The 15,250-nt window shown below is 35.8% G+C and overlaps 1 protein-coding gene across 5 annotated transcripts in view; it reads right to left on the reverse strand.

Moving 5' to 3' along the window:
- frmd4bb (FERM domain containing 4Bb) overlaps window positions 1–15,250 on the reverse strand; it is a 72,030-nt gene that overhangs the window by 33,279 nt on the left and 23,501 nt on the right. For 2 of the 5 annotated variants that reach the window (XM_077204680.1, XM_077204682.1), the window contains exons 2-5: window positions 3,563–3,628; window positions 3,350–3,444; window positions 2,005–2,097; window positions 1,714–1,798 (exon numbers count right to left, since the gene is read on the reverse strand). In XM_077204680.1, the coding sequence (XP_077060795.1) occupies window positions 1,714–1,798; window positions 2,005–2,097; window positions 3,350–3,444; window positions 3,563–3,628 (339 nt within the window). Of the gene's footprint in view, window positions 1–1,713; window positions 1,799–2,004; window positions 2,098–3,349; window positions 3,445–3,562; window positions 3,629–5,774; window positions 5,830–6,439; window positions 6,773–15,250 lie in introns of those variants that run through there. The other 3 variants (XM_077204681.1, XM_077204677.1, XM_077204679.1) reach the window with 3 other exon arrangements.

Genomic DNA, 15,250 nt, shown 5'->3' on the forward strand with positions numbered 1-15,250 from the left:
GGAGATAAGAACGCGCTGCTTGGATCATTGTTTGGAACATTTACTAATAAAAAACGGAGTTCGTCAAACTCTAAAGTACCACATCAATGCAAAGCATCCAGGAGTGTGTACGTGAGTCGGCGAGTGTGTCTGAGAGAAAGCGCGCTTGTGTGTGTGTTGTAACTTTTCACGCGCTCTCACGTCACACAACCATTTTCTCACGCACAGAAAAATTGCGCACCAAAGAGAGGACACGGAAACAGACAAGACAGAGCACGTTACTTATGATATAAAAAAAATCTCAGCTCTCAGATTCTGTTAATTTTACGAAAATCAAACAATACCGTTTTGGCGCTTGTAAATGTGACATGACAGATCCCATAGCGGCACGTGAACCGATCATCTCTAGCTAATAGTAAATTAACACGAATGACCAATGTTGAAAGATACAGTAGGGCAGCCTAAAACTTACCGAAATGTATATTCCTCGATCAATCAGTGTTTTTCAACTGCGAAAAGAGGTCAATAAAACAGCTGGAGAACAATTATGTCACATAACATTTAGCCCTAAGTTACCTAAGGAAAGCCATTTCATGACCATATAGCATGTTATAGTTGGCTATAAAAAAAGAGCTATAGAATGTATTTTTCAAAATTTATGTAGCCTACTAGTATATTACGTATGTATTATATTTTTACTTATATCAAAGTTGTTATTTGTAATAAACACGCATTATATTTAATTTGAGCTATTTTTAACCTTAAATACTACCAGCTGAAATGGCTCTCTGTATTTTTACAGCATTGGGTGAGATTTTTTTTTTCTTGAGAAAAATGAATGCCTATCTTGTGTACCTAATATTTATTCAAATGAGTCAATATTGCAACAAATCACAATAATTAAATTAACTTGATTTCGTGAAATTTGTGTCAAGCAATAATAATAAAAACGTAGCTTAACAGAAATTGTACCACGTAAACATTGTAAGATTGTGTATGTGATTAATTTAGATTAATTAATTACAGAGTATGTAATTAATTAGATTAAAAATTTTAATCGATTGACAGCCCTAATATTTAGATATGTTTATATATTTAGATATATTAAAATATAAACACGCAATTCAGATTTGTTCTCGCAATTGTGAGTTTGTATCTTTATCAATTCAGAATTTATTTAGTTATAAACTCAAAATTATGAGAAATAAAGTCAGAATTGACTTAATTTGTTTATATATTTAGATATAAACAAGCAATTCTGACTTTTTCCATGTAATTGCGAGTATAGATCTCACGATTTGGACTTTTTTTTCTCAATTTATATCTCTAAAAATATATATCATAAAAAAAGTCTAATTTGTGAGATAAATTACCATTTTTATTTCTTTATTCTGTGGTGAAAACAAGCTTCCATACCATTGAAATGCTTCCTCTGTATGACACAATTCTGCCGCAAACAAAACCAGGCCATGGCGTGAAAAAAAATGTTGCCCATGTGGCCCAATGACACAAAATAATCCTTATGTTGGTCATGATGGTTGTGAAGAATCTAGAAGGAATTGCTCTATTTTCTTGATTCACAAGCCAATCAGTTACACATACTTCTTCTACGGCCTTGGGATGCAATAACTCACATATTAACGCTCTGAGGTCTGTGGCTTTTTAATTGTTTATGGAGGCGAGAAATGAGACAGTGAGTCACTTCAGTGGATAAACGGGCACAAATGTACTCACGTTATAGATGGCAGACTTAGCATTCAGAAAGAATAACTCCACAGTCGTGTGCTCCTTTAGAAGTGAAATGCTCTCGATGTAAAACCTGCAAATGACAAACCCGTCAGTTAATCTCAATTTCGTAGTGATAAAAAGGGGCGAGTCGTAGCCAAAAGACAAAAACCTCACTTCAAATCTAAAACAAGGTGCTTCTTTGGAGCGGCACCACAGTGATTGAGTCCAGGAATGTGCTGCATTCAGTGGTCGATGTGGTCATGTGACTTAAGACATCATGAGGTAGCGATCACATACCTCACCAGGAACTGAAGAGCAATAGGCCCTGATTTCTTGGAGAAGTCGTGTTCCAGCACTCTGCGGTCCAGCTGCAACCATTTGCACTGACCACTGGAAGAGGAAAGTTAATCTGGCTGAAATGTGCGATCAGACATTCTTATTCAACCCAGTAAACGCTCTGCAATTTAGCAGTAATATATGAAAATCATCTGCACAGAGACGACTTCGACAGGACTCAACTGAGCAGAACTAGATGAGGTTTTGCATTAGTGATGATGACTGAAACACTCTTAGGCTTTGCATAAATCGTTTCTTTTGAACTGGTCAAACGCATTTGTAACTAGTTTGTAAGTTTGGGAGTAAACAGAGAGGTGGAGGACATTTCACAATAATAACAGTAACATAACAGTGCATTAGTATTAATGTTTTTTTGATCATGGTACCTTGATAATACTATACTATGTTTTCTCATATGTACTATCACAGTACAGTGGTATTCTTTGAAGTACCATATACTGTAAATACCATGGTATATGAATATGGTAATCATTCAGTGTCAAGGTATATATTAAAGTAAAATGGTATTACCATGTAAAACAATACTATATTATGGTACCCCAACAGTATTTTCTGTAAGGGAAACTTTTATGCAATCTGTGAAAAACAGCAGTTTTAAGAGAATTGTGTTTTTTTTAGCATTTCCATTTTATCCCACTGGTGCCGTTCGGCCATTTTTGAGTGAAAAATGTTTCGATATAATTTTTCGAATACAATTTTTTATTTCATCGGGATGGTAAAAAATTTGGTAAAGGTTTTGGCACTTGCTGTGTGAACACAAAGAAAAATCATAGACATGATTTGAAAAGGTTAAATGGTCCTGAAAAAATAAAAATAAACTTGTATTGTTCACGGTCAAAAATGACCGCATTGGGAATGAATGGGAGACAAAATTTATCAATTGTAAACTTTTGGTACTGCGGCCAAACAAAATCTTACTGAAAGCTAATTTTTGGAGATATCAAGTTCAATAAATAAATTGAAGAATTTGTCATAATTTACTTGTCCTCATGTTGTTCCAAAACCCATACGACTTTTGTCCATCTTCGAAACTCAAATTAAGATATCTTTAATGAAATCTGTAAGATTTCTGTCTCCCCATTGAAAGTCCATTCCACCAAAGACATTGTAAAATGAATCCATATAAATCGAGCAGCGAGTGATTAATGAAGGAGTTTTCATTTTTAGGTGATCTATCCATTTAAATTCAGGTTTGACATATCCTTTCATCCTTTATGTTTGCAAAAAGCTAGATTTTTCCAACAATGCACCTCTGTAGATAACATCATTAAAAAGAGGCACTCACATGTCATCCACATAGGTGAACCCAAAGTATTCCTTCTCCTTAAGGTTAAAGTGCGATGAGACCAAATCCAAGAGTTCACGAGACAACAGCTTCGGCTGCGAGAGAAGATCCATTGATCAATATAATGTGGGACAGGGAGGTTTACTGAGGTCCATTACCCTTGAGTGGTAGGTGTAATAGACTAGAGCTGGGATCAGAACTGTGAGACATTACCTGAACCAACATCTCCAGCTTTCTGTCGTCCAGGAGCTGCACCTGGCAGAGGCGTCCCTCGGTCATCTGTGGACACAGTATTGACGTCAGATGATCGACACTGCACGGTTGCCACCTTCTCTCCTCACTACAGTCACACACTGAACATTTCATACATTTTCACATAATAACTGTCATCAAAACCAGAGGTATAAATCACAAGGGATCTCTTTTAACAGTAACAGCCAAAGCAAACTTAGAAAGAATCTGTTATAGCAGAATATTGAGATGGAGATGAGGCATTTCTGCAAATGGCTGGTTAATTCTCAAGTGAGTTAAATGCTGAAGTTTCACTAGCACTAATTTCATTTAAGCTTTAGTGCTGGACATTGTTATTTGTATCTTCAAATTTAAATGATTAAACTATATAATTTGTAAGTTTGGAATCCAGCCAGCCAACCTACCAAACAAACAAACAAAAACAAATATAACCAACCAAAACAACAACCAAACAAACAAAACGACCAACCAACAAACCAGTCAATTAACCAACCAACCAACCAAACAAATAACCAACCAGCAGAACTAAAAAAACGACAACCAAAAAACAAACCAAACAGCCAAAATCTAATGAACAAACAACCAACCAAAGACAAACAAACAGCCAATCAACCAAGCAACCAAATAAACCAGCCAAAAATAAAACAAACAAATAAATAAACAACTAAACAAACACCCAACCAAGCAAACAAACAAACAAACAAACCAGAAAACAAACCAACCAAACAAACAAAAACACCCGATCAACAAAAAAAAACGAACAACCAAACAAATCGCAAACAAATAAACAAAACAACCAACCAACAAACAACCATCACAAAAATTAATAAATAAACAACCAAACAAAAACAAACAAACAGCCAATTAACCAACCAAGCAAATAAACAACCAGCAAACAAACAAATAAACAAATAAATAAATAAATAAACAATAAAACAACTAGCCACCCAGCCTAGCAAGCAAACAAACAGACAAACCAAAAAAACAACCAACCAACCAATAGAAATACATTTAAAAAAAAACAACCAACCCATTTTCTTTCAGAACCCTGTTACATTTAGGGCTGAACATTACAGGGATTAAGGTCAGCGCAACAAAGGTCAGGTGTATAATGACAGTAATATGCATTATTATTTTTTTTTATTTTTTTTTGGTATCGCTGCTAATCCAGGGGCAATTTGGTGACACATTCAATAAAACTTTGAATCTGTTTTTAATGAGATGCATTTAAACCAGCAGAAGCGGGTCGTTTCAGGACTGTAGAGATTCCTCGTGTATCTGCATTCTGCACCAGCAGAGGCCATGCACACACAGATTATTGTGGAAAAACACACATTTGGTGCGCAGAACAAAACAGAAACTAGTTATTTTTCTGTCACTGTGAAAATAACAACAGGATGTTGGACAAAGAAGTGAAGTTAGTACATTTTAAAATAGATAAAACATCTGTTAACAAACCAGTAGAATCTTATATAACCACAAAAACGACACAAAATTGCTTTGTTTTTCAGCTCGGCACAAAGACTGCTATAAACCGACCAATACCAAAAATGTCTGTTTACGATATACTGTGGTGGAGTTGATGTATAATTTCATGTAGCTGCTGAGGGGTTCTTGTAAAAGTCTATTCCAAATGATTCAAAATATGATTTAATCTTTGGTCAGGATAAATGTGGATAATAATACTTTAAGTTTTATTAGTAGACCAGCTTTCTTACTATAGCACAGATCTTTCATTTGCACTACGGCGAGTTATTTCATTATGAGACTGATATTTTGTAAAAGTTTCAAATGCCCTTCTCCAAGCCTGTAATCTGTGTTTGCATGAGCTGTTTTTTGGAGAAAATTAACTTTTATAATGACATTACATTGAACAATGTACAGTAGGATCCAAAAGTCCTACTAAAAAAGCTTGAATTTGGTATTTTCCAATTAATTGTTTCATTATGAATTATACTATCAGTATATGATCAATGTCACAAGTTTGCTTAGTGACCTAGAAATAGGCCTAGAAGTAATAATAGTAACAATATCAATCTTGCATATTTCTCTTTATTTAACACCACAACTTTTCTTAGTTTAAATACAAAAAACTTCTGATCTCAGATTGTCAGTATGAATATGACTCATCATTGCCAGAGAAAAAAGTATTTTAATAAAAAGTAACTCTCACTTAAAGAAGTTCACAGTTGTGTATTAAAGTATCAACATCGCCTCAGATGTTTCTCCTAAAATAACAAGAGAAATAAAAATAGACAAAACAAGTATAGAGCTGTAAATATGGATAGATCAGATTATTCAGCCTTTTTCAGATTGAGTTTATTATATGCGTTTCATTTTGAAATCTCGGTAACACTTTACAATAAGCTTCATTAGTTAATATTAGTTAATGTGTTAACTAACATAAACTAACGATGAGCAATACATTTGTTACAGTATTTATTAATATTTGTTAATGTTAGTTAATAAAAATGAAACTGTTCATTGTTTGTCATGTTAGTTCACACTGTACATTAACTAATGTTAACAGATACAATCTTAGATTTTAACAATGTATTAGTAAATGTTAATCACTATTAACTAAGATTAATACATGCTGTAGAAGTATTTTTCATTCTTAGGTAATGTTAACTAATAAACCTTATTGTAAAGTGTTACCGAAAACTCTGACTTCAGATGGCAGACTTTGAGAAATACGAAATGAAAAACCAAACAAAATTCTCCATTTCAAAAAGATTCAAAGAACCAAAAACAGACAATCACAAATGACACACGAAAACAATCCAGACTGAAATGATCCCAAAGCCACCTCGAGCCGTTAGCAAAGAGCGCCAGTACCTGATAGACGTGGCCCGGGTAGAAGTAGGTTTGTAGGCACTGTTGACATGACCTCATCCTCTGCAGGAAACACGTCTGGATCATCCACAGGATGATCTGCCATATGAAACTGAGCAGAGCTTCCACCCCACACACTAAACCCCACGCCATGCCTGTCCCGCCACCGGCTGGTACCCGGGTCGCCCCTGTCTTACGCAACCAGACCTAGTCTGGGTCAAACTCGAGACAGAGCGTTCTTTCACCACCTCCTAATCTTTTCTCCCTCGTGCAAGATCGACAACTAGGTGACATGCGTTTCGACTACATTCCCCATGAGCGTGGAGACTCGGCTGCGCCCCCGGAGAGGATGGAAGGGGGATTTCTCTTTTCCGTGTGTGCGCTGAGGTTAGAGCCCGAGACTCTGGGAGGCCGGCCAGGCTGAGGAGGAAAGAGCTGAGGTTTGTGGGGAATAAGGGCTGCCCTGCCAGCCACGGTTTTAGCTCACGATTCCACTGGTCCTTTTTCGAGCACACATGGAGACTCAAAGGGCAGATTTGTTTGCACACACACACACACACACACACACACACACACACACACACACACACACACACACACACACACACACACACACACACACACACACACACACGCACACACACACACACACGCACACACACACACACACACACACACACACACACACACACACACACACACACACACACACACACACACACACGCACACACACACACACACAATCCTGCCATTTTGCTTCCAAAAGTAAACCAGGCTCTGCCACATCGATTTCTGCGGCATGTCCACGTGTCCCAGAAGCTGCTGCCATCCCTCCTACTTTACTGCCTGACACAAAGTGAGAGGATTTACACTGCAATACTGCTTAAAATATACATAACAATCCTATGTGCCCTAATTTAACGATCTAAGCGCATGGTCTAAATTGCAGAGTGCAAGCGCATTTACGGCGTGTCCGAATGCACTTTTGCTAGTTTAACGACGGGAAAAATGGTCGGCGCTCCCGGCGCATGGTCTAAAGGTCTTGTCCCTATTCTCTTAATGAGCAATGGGTGTGCTTTGGGCTTTACGTGCAATAAAATAAGCAGAGTGTGTGTGTAATAAGCAGAGTGTACGCACGTTGTGGACCCGTCTATAGGTGCACATTACTAACGCGTTCTTTAAATAACAAAAATAATACTGCGCCAGTGACTTTAGACCAGGTTTCAGTTGGTCAGTGGCTCAGTCTATCTCAGTTCCTCAAAATAGCAACGCACCAACAATGCGCCTGAACAAACTCGTTTTCAGACCAGCAATCCATGGGTGCAAACGCATTTGCTATTTAAACAATGTGGTGCAGGACGTGAAAATGATAACTACGTCGGGCTAGCAAAAGACATGTGCACCGGGTGTATGATAGGGCCCTATAGCTCCACAAATAATGTCTGTGGGGTTCAATCGTCAAATGTTTATTGGGTTCAAACACCCACAGGAAAGATACGCCTCTATGTCTTTCTTCTAAATGCAAGATAAATGGAGACTTTTTCCAACAGCAAATCTCCTATTTCACACATTTTTCTACTGAGAAAAAGTTTCAGAAGAGTAACACCAAAAAAAAAAATCAATTTCGACTGAAATAGCTATTGAGGGACATACTGTAAACATTTACCGAAATTTTTTTTTAATTAGCACTTTCTCAATTACGTGTTTACTGTTTCCGCATTTATTTAATGCACATAACGTGGATATGCTAGAGTAGCAGCATGTAAAATGAGTTTGGCAGAAATAACGTGAGACGACTCATTGCCAAAGAGCATTACTGCGATTGGTTGAATTTATCACCTGAGAACATGAAACCTTGAACACTATACCCAAATTAATTATTCAATTAACCTTATTTAATTACCTAAACTTTATTTTTGGTTTTCAGCTAAATGAAATTACATTAATAAATAAATAAACTTAAATAATTAGTAAACTTAAATAAATAAATTCATACGCATTTAATTTCTGAATTACAATTCATTTTAATATTTTTGAGTGCAAGTATCAGCTGCATGAAATGTCACCGATACAACTTCCCTGATATAACCCACAAAAAAAATTGCTTCACTGCTTATTAATGTTAAATAGTTTGACTGCCAAAAGCCATGCCTAGATTAACAAAGTTATGTAATCCAACTAACATACAAAAACATGCAGAAAAAAAGTAAAAAAACAAACAAACAGGAAATGTAATAGAGAGAACCCCCCTCTGTGTCAGCTGTCATATCAGATTCTGGTGCGACAAAAAAGAAGAAGAAGATATTTATAACCGATTAATGATATTTGTAAAAAATAAATAAATACCTTTACATTTTTAAGATAATAATTAAAGGGGCTACATGTATAGTACAGAAACCCCTGTTATTAGCGACACCGGTGGCCGTTAAGTGAACTGCAACCAGTTCAAAAATAAATTCATATTTTTTAATTTCTGTTTTTAATTTCTGAGTTACAATTCATTTTGATACTTTTGGGTGCAAATATCAGCTGCATGAAATATCAGCGATACAACTGCCTTGATACAGACAGAGAACTAAAAACCTCATATCTCTTTAGCTACTTAGCTAACACTTAATGTAATGGAGGAATATATTTGTAATGCAACAAATCTGTGTCTTGATGTTCAGAAATATTTTTTGAATGCAGAGGATTCCAGCGAGGGAGGACATGTTCAAATCAAATCTGCTTTGTTTTAGCAAATTCATCTCCTAGACTGACTTGACGTGTTATGCCACAATGTACAGGAGAGGTTAACCCAGCCTCATGAGTCATCATTACTTCATCAGGCCACGGAAAATAAAGAACAACGGCTATATTTCTGAGTATCAGGCCATGCAAGGACCAACAACACCAATTTGATCGCATTTTATTAGCAGATTCTTTTAAACTGAGGGGGTTAATCGTGCTGAGGGGAGTGTGTGGAAAAGTGCAGCATGTTAAATTATAGCCTGTTCTGTTGAGCGGCCCATAATGCAATGCTGTTATTAGGAAGGAACCAGCGGAAAAACAGAAAAACAGTCTCAGACTTTCATCTGGAAACACTGCAACATTGTGTTGGTGTCTTAAAACATAATGACACTGCTGATTTCTCATAAAAAAAATACCCATTCAAAAACGAATGAAGGTGGGAGTTAGAAATCTGTGAGCAATATGCTTTCAATAATTGGGACTTTTTGTAACTTTTGAAGCACCAAATGTCACATCTGATAACCTTTAGACAAGTGGTTAATGACTGCAATACTTATTTCTCAATAACTGAATCATAAGTTGATAAAGAAGAATAAATCTGTCGAACCACACACACAGGATTGTGGGATATCATAGATAGGGAATGATGCATCTATGCTAATTTAAAAACAGCTGGCTTTTCAGAAGGCATTTCAGAAAAAAAATGTAATTTTTTGACAATTTAACTAATTTTATAGAAAAAATAATAAAATGCATTGTTATGATTGTTGATGAGAATAAATCCACTTGCGTTGGTTGCTAGGATGTTCTAGGTGGTTGTTTAAATTAAGGGATAGCCTAGTTCATCCAAAATGAAAAATGTCATCATTTAATCCTTTTGCTTCTTATATTTTATCAAAACATAAACTCAAAATGAAAATAATATTATATAATATAATATAATATAACAAATCCAATAATATAAATATTGAATAACATTGTTTTATGACAAAAATCACAAAGCTAATTTCTGTATAATATGAAATAATATAAAATATTTTATCTTAACATTTTTTATTTTATATATATACACATATACACACATATACACACACACACACACACACACACACACACACACACACACACACACACACACACACACACACACACACATATATATATGAATTAGACACAGCTTTTTTTTTAAATGATGTGAAATGATGATGATGTAGATGATGGTGTAGATGATGATCTACACATCATTAAAAAAAAAGCTGTGTCTAATTCATGTATTTTTCATTGATTGTCAAATCTGAATTGAACGCAATAAAAAATAAAAAATAAAACTGAATTTGAAAAAAAATAAAATATTTTAGTTTTTTCCTAAGTAGATCAAGGTAAAGAGAGAGTTGGCTATAGCAATGGTTTAATATAGCATTACTCCCAGACAGTTTCTGTTAATCAAAAAAGTTATAATTTAAGCAGCTTAGTCATAATTGTAGCAGAAATATTCAATGTTTTGAGTGTGTATGAGAGAGTAACGTTCAATAGTAACGTTCCCATTATGTTTGCCAAATGATAAAAAGTAAAGTTCCCTTGACGTTCACATAAACGAGAAAAATAAAGGTTTTCAAAACGTTTAAAAAACTGGACAGTTTGAACGTTCAGAAAAACCTGGTTAAACTGATAGATCTCCTCCCAAAAGAGAGCACACACACACACACACACGCACGCACGCACGCACGCACGCACGCACGCACACACACACGCACGCACGCACGCACGCACGCACGCACGCACACACACACACACACACACACACACACACACACACACATACACACAGATCATGTGACCAGCATTACTCCTCGGCATCAATTAAAACCCCAATAAACATCCATTCAGTGTCGTCATGATCTACACATCAAGAGCTGCACTGACTGTCCTCTACACACTCAAGTATACATTTCATTGTTTGGATTCATTTGGGAGAAAATGGTTCTGGAGTAACCGAGGGGCAAGCAGAAAATCTATTTTGGTGTAATAACTTACATCTCTCCACTTCAGCTATTCCATCTTTATTGGTTTTCGGTAGCATAAGCTTCATAAAAATATGACGGGCTGTGTTTAATACGACAGCCTGAAAGCACTCAACGCATTGCGCACACTCAAATAAAAACTGCTGCCTGTGAAGATAAACCTGTGCGGATTTTGAATGTGTGGATGATATTTGCCATGGCAGATATTAGATGTTTATCTTTGACATTTGTAATTTTCTATTTGTAAGTACTTCTGCTGCCAAGTGCTTGTAATTACACATGCTTCCAGCTGATGGCAGCGCATCTCACATTCAGTTCACTCCACTTCAAAACATGTCAATACTGTCGCTCCACTGCTAATAAATAACAGAATATAAATCACTTTAAATATTTCAATAATACAACGTATGTTATACTTTACAGTACTTAGCATAAGTGAACACACCCATGCTAAAGTTGACTAAAAAGAGGAATAAAAAATTATCTTTTGGAAATTGATCTTAATGCCTTAGTTTAAAAAATGAGGAAAAATCCAACCTTTAAGGACACAAATTTTCTTTGTGAATGAATAATGTATCGTAAATAAATAAATGTTCTTCCTTAAAATACAGGTTGCATAAGTCAGGAAACCCCTGTTAAATTCCCATAGAGACAGGCAGATTTTTATTTTTAAAGGCCAGTTATTTCATGGATCCAGTATAATATGCATCCTGATAAAGTTCCCTTGGCCTTTGGAATTAAATTATCCCCACATCATCACATTCCCTTCACTATACCTAGAGATTGGCATGGTGTTATTTCAGTTAGGCTAATAGCTGGTATGATTTGCATTGAGAGATGATCTTATGGAAAGTGCCCCATGCCGATCTCTAGGTATGGTGAAGGGTGTGTGATGATGTGGGGATATTTTATTTCCAACTTTATCAGGATGCATAGTATCCTGGATCCATGAAATAACTGGCCTTTAAAAATAAAAATCTGCCTGTCTCTATGGGAATTTAACATAGGGGTGTCCTGACTTATGCAACCTGTATTTTAAGGAAGAACATTTATTATTATTATCAGATGATTATTAACAGTTTTGTGCTGCTTCATATTTTTGTTGAAACTGTCTCTACTGTCACTTTTGATCAATTTAATGCGTCGTTGCTGAATACAAGTATTCATTTCTTTTAAAAAATGTCTTTCTTTCTTCGTCCTGTTTCCAAACATTCGAACGAAATCAAGTGATTTCCATTGATTATCAAAGATAATTGCCATCTGTGACGACTGAATTCAATGAGTCACACAGAATGAATTAAATGTAAATAGTAAATAAAAAGAATAAATAAATAGAAAAAAAAACTTTGTTTTCTCCTCAGTAGACCACAGCGAAGAGAGAACTGACTAAAAGCACGATACAATCACATTACAGTTTTCTACAGTCGCTAGGACACATTTCTCAATACTTGGGTCACTTTTTCAAAACTCTTCACACAGTGATCACAACAGAAGTATATGTGGGCTAAACTGTGGATCATTTATCATTGCTTTGGCACAAAATGCATTCAATGAGTACATCTTTCAAATTACATTAATTATTTTCTCACTTCGACACAACAACCACTAAAACTGTGTACTTACAGGCCAATTTGCACATGCTTACATACTGTTTTCAAAACTGATAAACTTATGTTCAAAACAATAACATAATACAAAACTGAATATGACAGCAATTTGCTACATTTCTACAGTAATATTGTAATGAAATATATTTCGAATCTAAAAATGAAATGCTATAATAACAATTGGACAATTGGACCAACCACAGCTGATTCCTATTGTATCTGTATCGGTGAATGGTGTGTACAAATTCTTGTATTTTGTAATTAGTCTGTGCAAAAAACAAACAAAAAAGACATAAAATATATTGAAGCACACTGCATCATGTCTGATTCATTCCAGTAAAATATATTGCAGTGAATTCTAAACAGTAGAGAGGTGTGCTTGTTTTACAGAAGAAAACATTGTATAATGCTACCTGTTGTTAGTGTTTTTTAGGTCATTGTTTTGTGGTTGACAAAGTGTGTTTGTTGTCTGTCAACCTTTGCTAGTGTGATGGAAGAATATGTTGATTTGAGACATGTATGAAGTGATATGGTAGTTTTAGTGCATTTTGAAAGTGAAATGAAGTGCTGTGCCGAGCTGAAAGTTGGTTTGGAGAACTGTGTGAAGAGTTTTGAAAAAGTGACCTAAGTATTGAGAAATGTGTCCTAGCGACTGTAAAAAACTGTAATAACACACTAATGTGAGATGCCAATAAATGTGAATTTAATTTAGAAAATGAAACATGGATTTTTTTATCCTTTAACCCAAAAGAGCACAGTAGTAACACCCACTTTATCAGCAGCTTTGAAGAATTCAATAATTTTCTTAATAAGAATTCTTCAAAGCCATTAACCAAACTTACCGGCCCCAATATGAATAAAAAAAACAAAAAAAGTTGATAATGCATATAATATTAAGGATATTCTGAGTATTTGTGTATGTCGACTTGTTCTAGAATAGCCTATTATATACAGTATAGGCTATTGATTTACTTTAAAAAGCATAAACATAGCATGAAAACTGCTCATTCGGACAGTCAATGAAATGCCACTGTTACACAGTGTGTGTGCGTGTGTGCGTGTGTGTGTGTGTGTGTGTGTGTGTGTGTGTGTGTGTGTGTGTGTGTGTGTGTGTGTGTGTGTGTGTGTGTGTGTGTGTGTGTGTGTGTGTGTGTGTGTGATTTGATGTCACGAGTGCTGAGTGTCACGGGGAAGGGTAAGACAAGACCCTTGGGCTCAGTGAAGTTAAAAGGCCACATTTAAATGGCCGGTCCTGAGTAGGGCAGTCAACCTCCAGACTGCAGTAAATCCATGTTAAGCCTCTAACAAAAACCCTTTGTCCTTTAATCTGCCACACTGAGCAGAGCTCTTCTGCTTATTAACAAAAGAAACCTAATTTAGTTGAATTAACGTACAGTTTCCCCAGTGGTGAAACATCTAAGAACATTTATAGACTGAGAAAACGAGTCACGGACGGGGGCCTATAGTGAGGCGACAGCCTTAATGGATGAAGATCCTAAAAGTACATCTTTCAATCTGTTATTTGGGGTTTGGTCAAATATACACAATCTAAAGAAAAAAACAGTGAATTGTTTAAGACTCTGCCTTAACAGATGACACAATTACATCGTTTAATGACTAGAACATCGATGTCAGGGGTTGAAGCCCCTTCTAGAGGCCCTGGATGAGAGGAAGGGTGAAAAGGACTCGAGAGTGTGTGTTTTGTTCATCTAATAGCCACCTGTCCACTTCACTGATGTTACCAAACAAACAACCGGCAGCTGAGTATCAAACACACAACTATAAAACAGTACAGCCTCTAAAATTGATGGCCTATAACAAAGTAATTATGTCTTTAGGTGCTTGTTGAAGTCCTTATGAGTTTGTAAGTGCGTTTGAGTCCCTTTAAGGCGAGTCGGTTCACTCGGAGGCCATCTTGTAATGTCTCCAGGCAGCAGTTTCCTATGAGCAAACTAATGCAGCTCTATCGACTTGAATGGGGAAAGACCAACGTGTATTGTCAAGGTTATGTTTTGATAACATGTTACAGCATCAATAGAATCTGACAATAGCAACTGTATCATGATTTTTTTTTTAAATAGCTAAAATAACGTTTAAAAACTGTATATTTCAGGCTGATTCATTTAACGCACATGTACATTGTTTGGTAATCAAACTATATCAAAAAGGCAACTGGATCTTTGAACTGAAAATTCTTGATTTTCTTTGTGAAACAGAAGTGTGCTTAATCTACACTTGTAGTTGTGTACTTGTAGGTCACTTAAGTAGACTCAAAGAGAGTACCTTTTCATGACTGTTTATTTACACATTTAAGTACACTTTTAAAAATGCACTTTGCAATACTATCAAATTAAAAGTTTTGGTTACACTTTATTCTAGTGACCTTGTTACAGTGTAATTATACATGTCAGAAGTGTTGGGGAGTAGTTAACTACAAGTAACAATGCTACTAACT

Source organism: Siphateles boraxobius, unplaced genomic scaffold, assembly GCF_051911475.1.
Source record: "Siphateles boraxobius isolate OS27281-9 unplaced genomic scaffold, OSU_SipBor_1 50, whole genome shotgun sequence".
Lineage (NCBI taxonomy): Eukaryota > Metazoa > Chordata > Actinopteri > Cypriniformes > Leuciscidae > Siphateles > Siphateles boraxobius.